The 15320-nt window shown below is 39.3% G+C and overlaps 2 protein-coding genes across 5 annotated transcripts; both read left to right on the top strand.

Annotated features, from left to right (window-relative positions):
• Positions 1 to 257: 257 nt before the first annotated feature.
• Positions 258 to 9548, top strand: zbtb17 (zinc finger and BTB domain containing 17). 4 transcript variants are annotated; one of them, XM_008413061.3, is made up of 16 exons: positions 258 to 339; positions 470 to 564; positions 1134 to 1376; positions 1509 to 1697; positions 3225 to 3545; positions 3624 to 3707; positions 4155 to 4408; positions 4931 to 5073; positions 5151 to 5451; positions 5535 to 5622; positions 5794 to 5910; positions 6047 to 6167; positions 7068 to 7198; positions 7308 to 7568; positions 7660 to 7749; positions 8434 to 9548. In XM_008413061.3, the coding sequence occupies exons 3-16, from the start codon at positions 1172 to 1174 to the stop codon at positions 8841 to 8843; spliced, it is 2715 nt and encodes a 904-aa protein (XP_008411283.1). In that variant the 5' UTR covers positions 258 to 339; positions 470 to 564; positions 1134 to 1171; the 3' UTR covers positions 8844 to 9548. The 4 variants fall into 4 exon arrangements, with proteins under 4 accessions (XP_008411283.1, XP_008411281.1, XP_008411284.1 ...); XM_008413059.3 differs by lacking the exon at positions 470 to 564 and having other exon boundaries at positions 287 to 426; XM_008413062.3 differs by lacking the exon at positions 470 to 564 and having other exon boundaries at positions 293 to 426; positions 1170 to 1376.
• A 283-nt stretch (positions 9549 to 9831) lies between these two features.
• On the top strand, positions 9832 to 14849 carry ddost (dolichyl-diphosphooligosaccharide--protein glycosyltransferase subunit (non-catalytic)). The gene is made up of 11 exons (XM_008413058.3): positions 9832 to 10096; positions 10759 to 10869; positions 10953 to 11039; positions 11125 to 11228; positions 11322 to 11416; positions 11726 to 11819; positions 13300 to 13448; positions 13537 to 13684; positions 13763 to 13883; positions 13983 to 14089; positions 14271 to 14849. The coding sequence occupies exons 1-11, from the start codon at positions 9865 to 9867 to the stop codon at positions 14418 to 14420; spliced, it is 1398 nt and encodes a 465-aa protein (XP_008411280.1). The 5' UTR covers positions 9832 to 9864; the 3' UTR covers positions 14421 to 14849.
• Positions 14850 to 15320: the final 471 nt, after the last annotated feature.

The following is a 15320-nucleotide window of genomic DNA, read 5'->3' as shown; positions in this document are numbered from 1 at the left end:
CTGGGTCTGGTCGATTAAAAATTTAATTTTTTAAGAAATGTTGCTACTGGGAGCCTGCACCTTAGTATTTTTACATTTCCAAAACATTATTTGTCGTATTTGCATACATAAGGTTGAGAAATAATAAAAAAAAAAGTATATGGAAAAATTAAAACCCCTTTTGTCCCTAATTTCAAGAATATATATCGCCATCTTGTGGTTATTGTTTGCCTAACAAGTGCTCCTACTGCGCCTGCTCGTCTGGCACATCCGGTTGGTCCCTATCAATCGATCAGAGAGAAGAAGATGGTGGCGGATATACTACGCAAGAAAGGATCGATCACCGAAAAACTCGATTGGGTTCGTTTTTTTCTCCTGAGTTAGAAACCAAACACTACCACGTAAATTGCTACTGTGAAGTCGAAGTGAAGCAGTCGTAACAAATAGGTAATTATGGATTTTTTTGCTCATGTAATAATGGCGCTGAAAGAGGGCTTAGAGACGGAGCTAGCCGCGAAAACAACAAGACAGGAGGACAGGCCTGACTCTCCGTTCCGACATCTTGTTCCTTCTCTACACATGCATGTAGGCACGCTAAATTAATCCCTGATAGCAAAGCTGCTAGGATGGAGGAATTGTAATCGATGCGTTGCACTGTCAAACCTAAACTGTTTACTTTAATGCACTGTATTCATGTGTATGTCTGTAAGCGTGTGTTTAACCACCAGGACAAAAGTTGAACTTTAGTGTATTGCCACTAATGTTTTGGCTGGTATTTCTCACATTACGCTCTATGCTTTTGTTGGCTGTAATGTGTTGTTATTGTTTGTTAAAACTTTCACTATCATAAAAAAACTAAAAACCTGTATTCATTCTAGTAATTGTGTGTTATGAATTATGAATATTGTTACTACAAGGTGTTCAGAGCAATGATTGATCAACAACCGTTTTTGCTCCTTGTACTTGTATTTTTTGCTTTAGAAATACTATATAATTGTATCTATTTGTCTTTGTTGTGTATTTTTATTCAAATTTATACCATTCAGTTGTTTTCTTACATGAATATAGACTCATAAAGGGTGATCAATTCACATTAATTGAAACTATTTCAGTTAAAATTAAGAAGCTTTTAAGCCTTTCTTTTGTTGCTTCAGACACACAGCTCTGCCTTCGCCCTTTGACCCTGACAGCAATGGAGTTCCCGTGGCACAGCGGGGAGGTTCTGGAGCAGCTCAACCGGCAGCGTAAGCAGGGGCTGCTTTGTGACTGCACCTTCGTGGTGGACGGTGTGGACTTCAAGGCCCACAAAGCCGTACTGGCAGCATGCAGCGTCTACTTCCGAACCCTTTTCCTGGACCAGAAGGACGTGGTGCATTTGGACATCAGCAATGCCGCTGGTAGGATCCAGTTGTGATGTGGAAACTTTGACTATTTTAGAAGCAACTACGGCTGCTTATTCGTCATTGGTTCCTAACCAAATTTTGTATTTCTCTGTGTGTGTGTTTTGGGTTTTTTTTTTCATTCTGCAGGTTTGGGTCAAGTCCTGGACTTTATGTACACCTCCAAACTGTGCTTAAATCCCAACAATATTGAGGACGTGCTGTCTGTTGCCCACTTCCTGCAGATGCAGGAAATCATAAATGCTTGTTCTGCGTATCAGTCAATGTCAAATCAACCACCATCCATCATAACTCTGGATCTTCCTGATGATCAAACAGGTCTCTAAGTATTTGAATGTTTGTGTGTGTGTGTTGAGAAGCTAAGAATAATCAGATTAAGGCTGCACAGTGAGTTTTAAAGCTAATGCGTAGTGTTGATGCACTTCTTTAAGGCAGTTATATAAAGAAGTTTGTATCACTAAACAGCACAAAATATCTGCATTTAGTCATATTTTCAATTGTGTTGATATTTGACGCTTTCGTTGAACAGACAGTGGAGAAAGTAGTAAAACTAACAATACGGACAGTTTGTTATAGGAAATTTATCATGATAAATAACACGATGTATACCAATTGCAGTAACAGTTGCATTTGATATATTGTGGAGCTCTACATCAGATGACTTGGTTTAATTGATGGAACTCTGAATTTTGCTCTGTACCAGAAAATCCTGTTGTCATGAAGAGCGAGTTTGTTGATGAAGCAAAATGCAGAAGAGAGTTGTTGGAACATGGCTCATGTTGAAAGCTTTAATGAAAAAGTTTCCATACTTACAAAAACTTACAACATTAGAGCAGAACTAGAGCTCTAATGTAGAGCAGAACTACTTTAACAGGAACAACAGGGAGGCAACAGCACCAGGCAGGATTAACAGGAGGAACCAACAAGGAGTGTGAGCAGGAGAAGGGTTCAAATACTGTGAGGGTGAATTGTGGAACAAAAGGCCTGGGCTGATTATCTAATGGGTTGCAGGTGTGAGGAGAGACCGAGGGAAAGAGGAACCAAGAGGGAAACTGACTAGAGCTAGGAAGGGAGTCAGTGAGGCTTAATGGCGTAAATGATTAGCAGCTGGGGAAGAGGAGTAAATGATAGACTGACGCAAGGCAGCAAGGGAGGACATACAGGGGAACCAGGAAATGAATCTAACTGTAGTTATCACAAATAATAAATCCAAGAGCAGACTAAGAGTAAAACATGACATGACTGGTCAGTCAAAATGAATAAATAAATAAATAACTGAGCTAACAGAGTAAACAAACATGGATGAAGGAAAAAAAGGAATCAATACAGGGAATACAATAGAAATAATAGGTGAATTTTTGGTTTTAAGCTCAAGACCACTTGGCTTTAAGTGGCCTTGAAGCTACTTAAGTAGCCTTTAAGCCAAGTCTCATAAACATCTGGGCTTTGGCCTTCTCAAAGTCTGGAAGAGTCAGACATTTATTGCTGCAATCCCTCAAATTCTGCTACATTAAAAACAATACTGTAAAGAACAGTTGGTTCACACTGATGCCAGTTATCACCATTATTGCTGCACAGCGCGGCACAAGGGGTAATTACTTTTTCACAAGGGGGCAGGATTTGCTGCAGGGCTTTTTTCTTTTAACAGTAGAATCAGTATTTGAAACCTGCATTTTGTATTCACTACGTCAGTTTAATCTGTAAGTGTAAAGGTACAAATACGTGTACATTTTTGTCTTTACATCAGGTCATCTTACAGTCTCTGGCTTAAATTTCAATCTTTGATTTTCCATCATATCCTTATACCCTAACGCATCTGGTCTGATATATTTCTTAACAAACCAGGTGAAAAGGCAGATGGAAGCGAACAGAAAGAAAATCAGCCGTCAGAAGTTGCAGCAAAAGCGGAGGAGTTTCCTTCTGGCACACCGACAGAAGATCTCAAGAACCCACAGAGTGAGGATGTGAACGGAGACACTTCTGCTGATCCGCAACAAACCGCTTCTCAGCCGAATCCCATCAGAAAGCACCCGGGCCGGGGAAGACCCCCCAAGAGCTCTCAGGTTTCTGCACAGAAGACGGTGTCGGTGAAGGAGGAAGAGGAGGGCTCTTCGGCGAATGCGACAGGATTTCAGGACGACCCCTCGGATGCTGACTACGCACCCAGTAAAAACTTTTCCATGAGATTTTAAGGTCCATAAATTGGCACATAGCAAATCTTAAAACGGGGTCATTTATCTGCAGAACCGCAGTCGAGATCTTCAGGCAGCTACTTGAACTCGCGTGGAAGAAGGATCAGAAAACCTGCTCGACGTAGGAGCTCACCTGGTGAGCTGTGTGCTTGTGCCAGCTTCCTTTGATATTTACCAGGCTGTCCGTGCGTTACATTTCAAATCAAGCGTCATTAAAAAGACACCTTAAGGTCTTCATAAATCTAAGACCTTAAAGTGTCTTAAATTTATTTTTAAAAATATAAGTTGGCCTTGAATACATTAATTACAGGTCTTGTTATGGCAAGACTATTTCATCTTGTATGTATTATGTAGTTTTTTATTTTCTCGCTGCACATTTATATATGCACATTTTTATGACATTAGTCTTAATTTCATTCATAATGGTCTTAAAAATTCTTTAGTTTGAGTTGGTGAAACCTCCAGAAACCATGTCTAAACTCACAACAACAATTTATAGCATAGGACTGTTTTACGTTTTGCCTTTTAAGACAAAACATGTAAGACAAAACGCCTTACATGCTTTTGGATGTAATCTTTCCAGAAAATGACTCTGAAGACGAAGGTTCATCAACGGAAAAAAAGGAGAAAAGGGCGAGGGAGGACGAAGAGGCGGCTGACAGACAGGAACTACTTGATGGGGAGGCCAGCGAGGTAGAGGAGGTCGAAGAGGAAGAAGACGACGTCGAACTGCAAGGGGAAGGAGACGACGAGGAAGACGGAAGACTGACTCAGGCATCATCAATGAGCAACCGAACCGAATCGAAACCGTACAGCTCTGTGACGCACAAGTGTGGGGTGAGACCAATAAAAGCAAACTCTGGTTCAAAAAACATGGGTCTTTATTCAGTTGAAGTGAACACTGAACGCCAAGCGGACCGGAGACCGCTCCGAAAGCAAGAACGGACTATAGCGCAAGGCATTCTGGGTGAATACAGCCAAAGCAAAAGCTCTTGTGTAGAGCGTAAGCAGGAGTAACGGCTCGTGGTCTTTTACTAAAGACAAAAGAGAAATTGTACAACTGCTAAACTCTACTCTATTTCTGTTTACATTTTGTGAAGAAGTAAGTTGCACTCAATGTCTTCTTCAGAGGTTTTTGTGTCCTGTACCAGCTAAAAATGTGGCAAATGTTGCAAGTTTAGTTGTCTATGAAACTGAGTCACCCAGAATATCAAGATTTTTTTTTTTTAAATGTCAGATTAAAAAAAAAAGCTTTTTGTTAGTTTTAACTCCATTGAGTTTTGCACACTGTATCATTCAGTTTCAATTTTTTTTTTTTAGTTTTTTTTTTATGTTAGCTCTTTTCTTCTATTCTTTTAGGACTGCGGGAAGAAATTTACCCACACAGGTAATTTCAAGAGACACATGCGCATCCACACTGGAGAAAAGCCGTTCAGCTGTCGGGACTGCAACAAGGCTTTCTCTGACCCTGCCGCTTGCAAAGCCCACGAGAAAACACACAGGTGAGGTTCACCTTTTCATGCATTGTTCCACCTAGTTCTACTCAGTCAGCTTAATATCTCTTGTCACCCTTTTATAGCCCCCTGAAGCCGTACTGCTGCTCCACTTGTGGGAAGAGCTACCGGCAGGTCAGCCTGCTTAACCTGCACCGGAAACGGCACACGGGTGAAGCGCGCTACAGCTGTGACGTCTGTGGCAAGCTTTTCACCACTTCGGGGAATCTGAAGCGCCACCAGCTGGTGCACAGCGGGGAGAAGCCGTACCACTGCGACTTCTGTGACAAAGCTTTCTCCGACCCCACCGCCAAGATGCGACACCTGGAGACGCACGACACGGAGAAAGGCAACAAGTGTCCGCACTGTGACAAACGCTTCAACCAGGTGACAGTATTGCATTACAAAGGGAAACAATTGCATCAGCAGCTTTTTATAACTCATATTTTATTTTATTTTTTTTTAACCAGGTGGGAAATCTGAAAGCTCACTTAAAGATTCATATTGCAGACGGGCCCCTGAAGTGCAAGGAGTGCGGCAAACAGTTCACCACTTCAGGTAAAGAAAAAAATTGTCTTTTTAAGAATAATATTTAAAATAAGTAAAAAAAAAAAAAAGGAAGTATTCATAAGATCAGCACTTCATAATTGAATTGAGTTTTTTTAAACAAAGTTGGCATCATTGTTTGGTTTCTTTGAATCATCTGATCTCTTGGTGTGTGCTTGTTAGGCAATCTGAAAAGACACCTGCGTGTTCACAGCGGGGAGAAACCGTACGTGTGTTCGCACTGTCAGAGAGCTTTCAGTGATCCCGGAGCTCTGCAGCGCCACGAGCGCATTCACACAGGTGATCCTGTCACGTTCTGGACTGTTGTTTGTTGCTTTATCAGCAACATTTTCTCATTTTCTTTATTCCCCAAAGAAATCCCAAATTAATGTTGATTATTTCCCACCAACATGAGACAGTGTTGTATGTGTTACAGGAGAAAAGCCCTGCGTCTGTCTTGTGTGCGGCAAGGCTTTTACTCAAGCCAGCTCCCTCATTGCTCATGTCCGGCAGCACACCGGAGAGAAGCCCTACGTCTGTGATCGCTGCGGCAAAAGGTCAGATTTAAGCCCTATGTCGGTGTGGAAATAATTTGTGCGTGTTTTCTTTTGCATTTCACTGAGCTTGGAAATCTGAGATGGTAGATGTGAAAGAGAGAACAGAAAAGTAAAGACATCTTGAAATATTCTATAAAATGACAGAATGTAAACATGTTTTTTTTCTGATCCCTATGTTTAATTAGAGATGCAGCAATCCAATATTAATATCTGTATCGGTCCAGATATTGAAAAAAATTCTAGATCGGATTTTGTGACAGTAGGGGTAGATCTATTCAAGCTTTGGGTTTTGTGCTCTGAACAACACCATGCTTTAATGTTCATTTTACATTATATTTAGAATTTCTAATGTCTCTGTCTGAATCGTTTGAACGTAGGTTTGTTGCAGTTTAGTTTTTACATGTTTGACCAAGGTAGTCACCATATTGCTTTCGTCAGTTTCAGTTTATTTATTTATTTATTTATTTATTTATTTATTTTACATTGACTGTTATACTCCTATTTATACTGACTGAACAAATTAAAGTTGAGCTGATTTGACATTTTTGACCAAGTTTATCAAAACAGTACAGTACAGCACACTTGAGTGTTCTGTACTGGTACAGAGTTAGCAAATCAATTTGCAATTCAGTACATTTATGTCTCTATTTAAAAAAAGAAAAATGTTTTATGTCGATTCAGCCTTTCTGTATCCGATTGTATCGGCCGATACTAGACCGCAGATATCGATATCGAAGTGAAAAAAGTGTATCGGCGCGTAGTTATGTTTAATGATATAATAATTCATCTTCTGTAATAAAGAGTGGGTCAAATTGACGCCAACGAGACGTCTACAGCCATGTTCTCTGTGCCCAACCTGTGGCAGGAACACTGACCTGCTCCAACTAAATACTTCAACAGGTTTGTGCAGTCCAGCCAGTTGGCAAATCACATTCGACACCACGACAACGTGCGACCACACAAGTGCCAGATGTGCAACAAGGCATTTGTGAATGTGGGGGATTTATCCAAACACATCATCATTCACACAGGCAAGAACTAACTTGGCTACGAAACTCAGTTTAGACTAACGCTGGAAATCTGTAGGCTACTTCCTCTGAAAACGTTCTGGCTTGTAAAATTTCGTTCGTCTGGTTCCAGGTGAAAAACCGTTTCTTTGTGACAAATGCGGCCGCGGCTTTAACCGGGTGGACAACCTGCGCTCCCATGTTAAGACCGTTCATCACGGCAAAGCCGGCATGAAGAGGCTGGTGCTGACGGGGGGAACCATCGAAGAAGTTGCTGACGACTACACCGAAGCTGGGTCTTCGGACGAGATCAAGATAGTCACCGTTACCACAGAGGACATTGTCACCCTTACGACCGAGGCCCTGGCAGGAAGTGCTGTGGCTCAGCTCACGGGTCAGTATCTGTCTCTGAACAATGGCTCAGACATTAGGCGCCATCTTTTATAGGAAATGAAGATAACCGCTTGTCCTGTGATGGTTAACAGTCCTCCCGGTGGCTGCCTCGGTGTCTGCAGATGAAACGGAGGCTTTGAAAGCTGAAATCACCAAAGCAGTAGAGAAGGTGCAAGAAGAAGGTAAAATCTGAACTGTTCTTTACCTCTTAAAATTTGAAAAACTTAGGATAAAATGTAAACTGTGATTCCATAATCCTATGATTCTTCCATACAAAGTTGGTTCATGTTTTGTGGGGAAAAAGTCTAAATGTTCTTAGACTTACAGTGACTTGCAAAAGAATTGATACCCTTGTAATTTGTCCACAGTTTGCCTGGTTACAACCAGTTTTACTGGAATTTTATCTGACATTCTATCAAATGAAAAATAAATGCAATACTTATTTTCGCAGGATGTAAAATTAAAACATTTTGTGGTAATAAATTAATTGGCTCTTTTGAGGGAAAAAATAATTAAGAATAATTTATTATTTGAAAAATTTGTCAGTACATAAAAATGTTGAAAATCTTGAATCGTTTTGCGATTCCTACATTACATCAACCGAATATCTAAAGATTTCAACAAGGAACCATAATCTGCATTTTACCATCATTCTATTTTAAGTTACTACATTTAATGTAATTTAATAATCGGCATCAACCTTAAGCACAGGAAGATGAAGGACAAAACTGGTTGAAAATTGTGATATTTCATGTCTTGTCTTATTAAAATGGATTTTGAAAAACAAAACTTAAGAACAGTGGATCTTACAAAATGACATTAGAGACACGATTTGAAATGACAGTGCGAATTTTCTTTCCACTCAGACCCCAACACTCAGATCTTGTATGCTTGCGACTCATGCGGCGATAAATTTCTGGATGCCACCTCTTTAGCTCAGCATGTTCGGATCCACACGGCCCAAGCCCTGGTCATGTTCCAGTCAGATTCTGACTTCTACCAGTACACCGCGGCAACTGCCACCGGAGAGGGGGATGATGCTGCTGCCACTGCAACCTGGCAACCTGCGCCCGAACAAGTCATCCAGGAAGAAGAGCTGATCTTCCATACGGACGAAGAAGAGAGGAAATCAGAGGAGATGGATGGAGAGCAAGTGTCAGAGACTGTCATTCATGTGGAGGAGGCGGTCGAAGTGGAAGAAACTACTTCTGAGCACCAAACAAATGAGAGGGACGGTGAAGAAGAAAAGGAAGAGAATGTGAAAAGTAAAGATTAGAGGTAGTGGAGCAGGTTTATCTGCAATGTATAAAATGTTGCTTTTGTTAGAAATCTAATTTATATGAGAGGAATTTAGGATATTATGTTTCTTGATGAATTATATATTAGGTTATAACATGATATTTAAAGAAAACTAATCTGGATTCCATCATTTTAAATAAAATTGATTTTAACCTAATTTAATCTTTAGTGGTGCATTTGCTTTACTCTGTACAGCAATATTTTGGTAAAGAGTTGCAGAGATGATTAAACAAGTTTGTATAGTTTGTTTATTTTAAGACTGAAATGTAGGACTGTGTGACAGACTTACAGTCTATGCTAGACTATAAATCTAATAATCAGAGACTCATTTTTTTCCATTTTTTGATGAAATATCTCTTCAAACATGAACTGTGTTTCGCTGTGCTTAGTGTACAGTGCTTAGGATTGGTAAATAAACATGAGTCTACTGAAGACTTAAGTTAAGAGCCTTTCGCATACAAGGTTTGATTTTTTATTTTTTTATTTGTATTTTTTTTCTTTTCAGCAGGTTTCACTAATCCTGTGCTTGCATAATTGCAAGGAAGTCTTAATATATCAGATTTATAATCATATAGTTGTGGTTTTGACAGTTTTGAGCTGATTTCAAGGTGTTTTACTCTTTATTTGATATGTTTATTTTCCCACCTGTAAAAATAATTTGTAGTAAATATGTGTAAACTTGCTCAGACTTGGTGGATCATTACAGAATCACTTCTGTTTGATATGCAAAATTATTTCATTTTATTTTTTTGCTTAGTTCAAGATTAACATGTACAATTTGAACTTATTTCTATAAAATTGTGCAACAATAACAGATAATGCTTAATAAATGTGGAAATTTAAATTCCTTCTTTCCATAGTCCTAAAAAATAAGCCTAACTTAACTTCATTGGTGGAATGGCTGTCTGGCCCGACGCGTTCCTTCCTGTGATTGGTTGGATGTTGGGGTCAAAGTTAAGTATACCTCCGCTAACGCTGACGTCGACTTGTGTAGCAAAATGGCGGCGTTTACAACAGTAGGGCAGGCGGACCGGTTCGGTTCTTTATTATCTAAAAAGCGAACCGGAATGAAGACGACAAGATGCAGGACGCTTTTGGACTGCAGTGTCCTCGTGCTGCTTTCGTTAGCCTCCATGCTGCACTGCGCGAAGGCTGACGGGAAAACCCTGGTGCTGCTGGACAACCTCAACATCAAAGACACCCATTCAATCTTCTTCCGCAGTCTGGCAGGTCAGTCAAACGATGGCGTATCTTTACATTTGTAGTTTCATCATAAACACAATTAGTCCCACCTGTGTGTGGTTTTAAATCGTTTTTCTAGACCATTTGAAAATGCTTGGACAGAGCCGTTTCCGTCATTCAGCACAGCATGGCTGCTAACCTTTGCTAAACCAGTTTTGGTTGTCACCAAATTCCATGAAAACACTATTAAATTTCGGTAAAATATGTAATATATCGAAGCTCAAACATACTCATTCAGGGTTAATGTTTCCGAGTGCAACTAAAAATCTTACTCACAGATACATCTCAATTTATATCACAAACCATATAATTTACTATGCAGTTTCCTGCTAAATCACAAATAAATTAACATAAAGAGATAATTATCAATATCAGCTGATCAACTAAATATTTTTAATATTATTCATTCAAATGCACAGAATTAATCCAGCTCTGTTTTTGTTGGTTTTCAAAACATTTCCAAAAGCAAATGGATAATTCAGAAAGGAAGAAAAAAAAGTACTATTTGTTACAGTATTTACTTAGAGGAATTTTTATACATTGATTGCTTTTAGCAGCAAAATAATGGTTCAGGGAGACCCAGAGGTCTCCACAAACCTTGATTTATCAAAGGAGTACAGAAAAAGGAAAAACATGTTTTATTTTTCCAGATCGTGGATTTGACCTCACATTCAAGACCGCTGACGACCCCTCTCTGTCCTTGATCAAATATGGGCAGTTCCTCTACGACCATCTAATAATCTTTGCACCGTCAGTCGAAGGTAAATTGCACTTGGCTTTCATACCTCATGTTAACTTTTTAAAAGTGATATGTAACATTTATTTTTCTGGTCGCTTTTTGCAGACTTTGGTGGAAATATAAACTTGGAGACAATAACATCCTTCATTGATGGTGGAGGCAACGTCCTGGTCGCTGCAAGTTCAGATATTGGTCAGTCGACATATAAAATATTTACTTTATAATTAATATATACTTGTTGAAATGCAGATTATTCACTGTAATTTCTGTAATGCAGGGGACCCTCTGAGGGAGCTGGGTAGTGAGTGTGGCATTGAGTTTGATGAGGAAAAAACGGCTGTTATTGACCACCACAACTATGATGTTTCTGATCCTGGCGAGGTAAACAGCTTGGTCTTCACAGTATTTATATTGACGTTGCTCCAATCTCGAGGTTTGACTCTCTTATTTTCTGGTTATCATGCATGTTTGCAGCACACCCTGATTGTTGCCGACCCAGAGAACCTGCTTAAAGCTGCCACAATTGTTGGCAAACCAACCGGCAAGCCTGTTCTATTTAAGGGTGTTGGGTAAGTAAAAAAAAAATCTAAATGCAGTGTCTGCTTATAAATGAAATGATTTTAATTGGGGTCGAGTATGTATGACTGTTGGTTGAATAGTTTTCCCTTTCTTGGTGGATTTTCTTTTTTTTTTTTATCTTCCCCCCTGCACCCCCCCCCAATGCTCTTGTAAAAAACTTGTCACTTAATTGAATATGTAACTAATCTGTTAGTTTTTGTATTCATTTGGAACTATAACTTTTTAAAAAAAGAAACAAGACTTTTGCTTAAAGCTTTAAATGAAGGTCTGGTTGGAAACCTTGTGATGTGTCATTCCAGCATGGTTGCTGACCCAGACAACCCACTCGTCCTCGACATTCTCACTGGTTCTTCAACCTCCTACTCCTATTTCCCTGACAGACCCATTTCTCAGGTAACAGCACCTTTTACTGTCTGGTCATTTTTTTTTTTTAAATTGAGACATTTCCTTAAATCTGAACTTTGCTCAAAAACATTGGATATACAGATCCAATATGATTACCAAGCCACATCACCTAGAAACTCAACTACATCTAAATGTTGTGGTCCGATTCAAATTGTTTTACAGATTTTTTGCCCACATACGTAATTTTCAGGCTCTGACCTCTTGTAATGCTTTCTGAGATTTGTTTGGATATGCAGAATTAGTATTTGACTATTTGTTATTTAATATTTTCAGAATGTAATATAAGAGAAACCTTTGCCTAAAGATGTACCAGTCAGTCTGCAAGAGAGCAGAATCATTGTATTTTTTTTTATGTTTTCAGTTCAGTGATCAGGAGGTAAATTGCTACAAAAACAAAAATAAGCTATTTTCTTCTCCACAAATGAATTAAATTAATCAAAACTAAGAACTCCCAAGTGTTTAGATTTATTTAAATGCATCAACAAAAAGCATATACTTGTATTTTTTGAGGATAGCAACATTCAGATGAAGGTTAGTGACGAATGCTTTGGTGTAGAAATAGGCAGATCCTGATATTCCTTGATTTGCTGTTGGACTTGTCTGCTAACTCTTTTGGATAACTTGCAGCACTGTCTCCTTTGTGTTTTAATTTTTGGAAAAACAAAGTATGGGCGGGGTTGACCTGAAATCAGTGTCAACCAGGAAAAAAACAGATCAGTTAATCTCTTATTTGTCCATGGAAACAAATGTCACCTAAACTCTTTTTACATTAGCATTGTGGATGTTTTAAAATTACTACTTTGTGGTCTTAATTCTTGTGACTCTTGTATATGTTGAAAGGCAAAAACTAAACAGGTGCATCAAAGAGCATACATGGCTCTTTGTTTAGACTAGTAAAAACTAGATTTAGATTTTATTTTGTTCTGGTCGACTACAACTGGAGAAATTGGTGCACTACATTGGATATAAACCAAAGAAATCCTTCTGTCTTGCAGCAATGCTACTGATGCCAAACTGCTTATTCTGCTATTGATTCTTGTTTGGTGTCATTTATGGGATTGGAAACTTGAATAAATGAATCATTTGGCAGTTAAAAATGTATTAATTTAACAAACTAGGATCACACCAGTGTGTGGGACATTCATACACCACCTTGGAATGAAGCCTGGTTGCACTTTTGCAGGGGCAGCATTTTCTTCTTCAGTCTACCATAAGATGTTTGGCCTTAGCAGCGATAAGCTTTTCCTGGGTGCAATCGACACAAGGCTTCTCAACCCACAAACAGCCAACAAAACATTTAATTTCAGTTTTACTTCATGAAATATGCCTTATTTGCCGTTTTATTCTCACCATCAGCCTCTCTTTTAGGTTAAAGCTAATGATTTGAGGAGTGTCATTTGTTGTAGATGGCCTGATATTTTCTGTTAGAAGCCATGGGGTTGTTGAAGGGAGCTTTTTACCTCTGCAGTACCCCCATGCTGTGGGGAAGAACACCCTGCTGATCGCCGGGCTGCAGGCCAGAAACAATGCCAGAGTGGTGTTCAGCGGCTCCCTGGACTTCTTCAGCGACGCCTTCTTCAACTCTGCAGTGCAGAAATCAAGACCAGGCTCTCAGAGGTACACATCAGTTATTTTTCTTTTGTTGTGGGACATTACTTAGATTTTTGGTCTAAAAAAAAAAATCAAAAATCAACTTCCCTCCCAGGCACGAGCAAACGGGGAACATGGAGCTGGCCGTGTCTCTGTCCCGCTGGGTGTTTAAGGAGGCGGGAGTGCTTAGAGTGGGAGCCGTTACCCATCATCCTGTGGGAGAGATGGCTCCTCCTGCAGCGTACACAGTTACTGACCTCGTGGTGAGTTTAACAGCTGTCAGTACAGTTTAAGGTTTGCATAAGTGAGGTGCCGTGGATGAGAATACAACCTTCTTTCAGGAATACAGCATCGTCATCGAGATGTTGTCCGAGGGCCGCTGGGTCCCCTTCGACGGTGACGATATTCAGCTTGAGTTTGTGAGGATCGACCCCTTTGTCAGAACTTATCTCAAGAAAAATGGTAAACTTGAACATATTCCATTATATAATGTATTTTTATTGCATAAATCTGCACATTTTCTGTTGATTTTTATCATTATGTTTCATGGTTTTTCATTAGGAGGTAAATACAGCGTTCAGTTCAAGTTGCCCGACGTGTACGGAGTCTTCCAGTTCAAGGTGGACTACAACCGACTGGGATACACACATCTCTACTCATCCACTCAGGCAAGCTCAATAAACTTAACCTACATGGGTTTACGCTCAGCAAATTACTTGTGATGGTTTGCACTTTAAGAGATTACGTCACAAAGATTTTGTTTAAAGTAATTTTCTGTTGATTATCTTGGCCATTTATCCATAAAAGATGATTAGGATTAAATTATTCTCTATGACTTGTCCTCTGCAGGTTTCGGTCCGGCCCCTTCAGCACACTCAGTACGAGCGCTTCATTCCCTCAGCCTTTCCGTACTACGCCAGCACCTTCTCCATGATGACAGGACTTTTCGTCTTCAGTGTAGTCTTCCTGCACATGAGGGAGAAGGAGAAGTCCGACTAAAGCAAAGACGACAAAAAGTGTGAAATTTTAAATTGCGAGGGGAAGAATTGAAACTGAACGTCCTTATGGCTCAAAGGTGTCATTCTGAGATTTTGACTGTTCATATTTTGTTTAAGGGCATGTGGCTGGTGTGTGTGTCTAAGGGGTGCTGGCTGCAATTTAATGCAGTAGTTTTTCTTTTTTTTTAAAGATGCATCTTAAAATCTCCCAAAGCCCCATTTGTTGTGAAGTCAGTCCGCTTATGTATAAACGTTGCTCCACATTTGGCTAAAATATAAGAAAAAGCAGTTGTAAATCACTTAAATTTAATCTACTTTCTTCTCAGAAAGTGCACTGAAAATGCCAACAATTCTTTGTTTTTGAAAAAAAAGAAATCTTTTGAAAACGCTGCGGGCCTCTTTGAAATAAAATAAACCACATTCCACTTGACATGAGTTTGTGTTTTAATTACAAAACATACTGTGTCTTTGAAAAAAGCTTCTTTTTAAATTTTTGTGTCACCTGTAATATGATACCCAAATCCAGTGAAACCAGTTGTCTTTACAAATTGCCATCTCATAAAAGAAGGAATGCATCAGTTAGGAAGTTGGAAGCATAGTTATGTTATAAACAGTATCAAGTTTGGATATCTCATTTATACCATAGGAAAATATGTCACTTTTAATAATTTTATTAAAACCGTTGTAGATGCTGATGGTTGTGGGCAGAAAGGACCTTCTGTAGTAGACGAGAAGAAAATCATAAAATGTTCCATTTCAAGTTTGCTAGAAGTTATGAAGGGGACAAATAAAGTACTCTGGTGTTAGTCTCAAGTAAGATCAACACTGAATATTACAGCTTTAACCATAATCTAAAATATGTAAATAGAATCCAAATTACATAAAAAATGTGACCAACCAG

The sequence above is a fragment of the Poecilia reticulata genome, chromosome 7 (assembly GCF_904066995.2).
Source record: "Poecilia reticulata chromosome 7, P_reticulata-male-v2, whole genome shotgun sequence".
Lineage (NCBI taxonomy): Eukaryota > Metazoa > Chordata > Actinopteri > Cyprinodontiformes > Poeciliidae > Poecilia > Poecilia reticulata.
The sequence above is the reverse complement of the archived record's forward strand: the minus strand, read 5'-3'. Positions and strand labels throughout refer to the sequence as shown.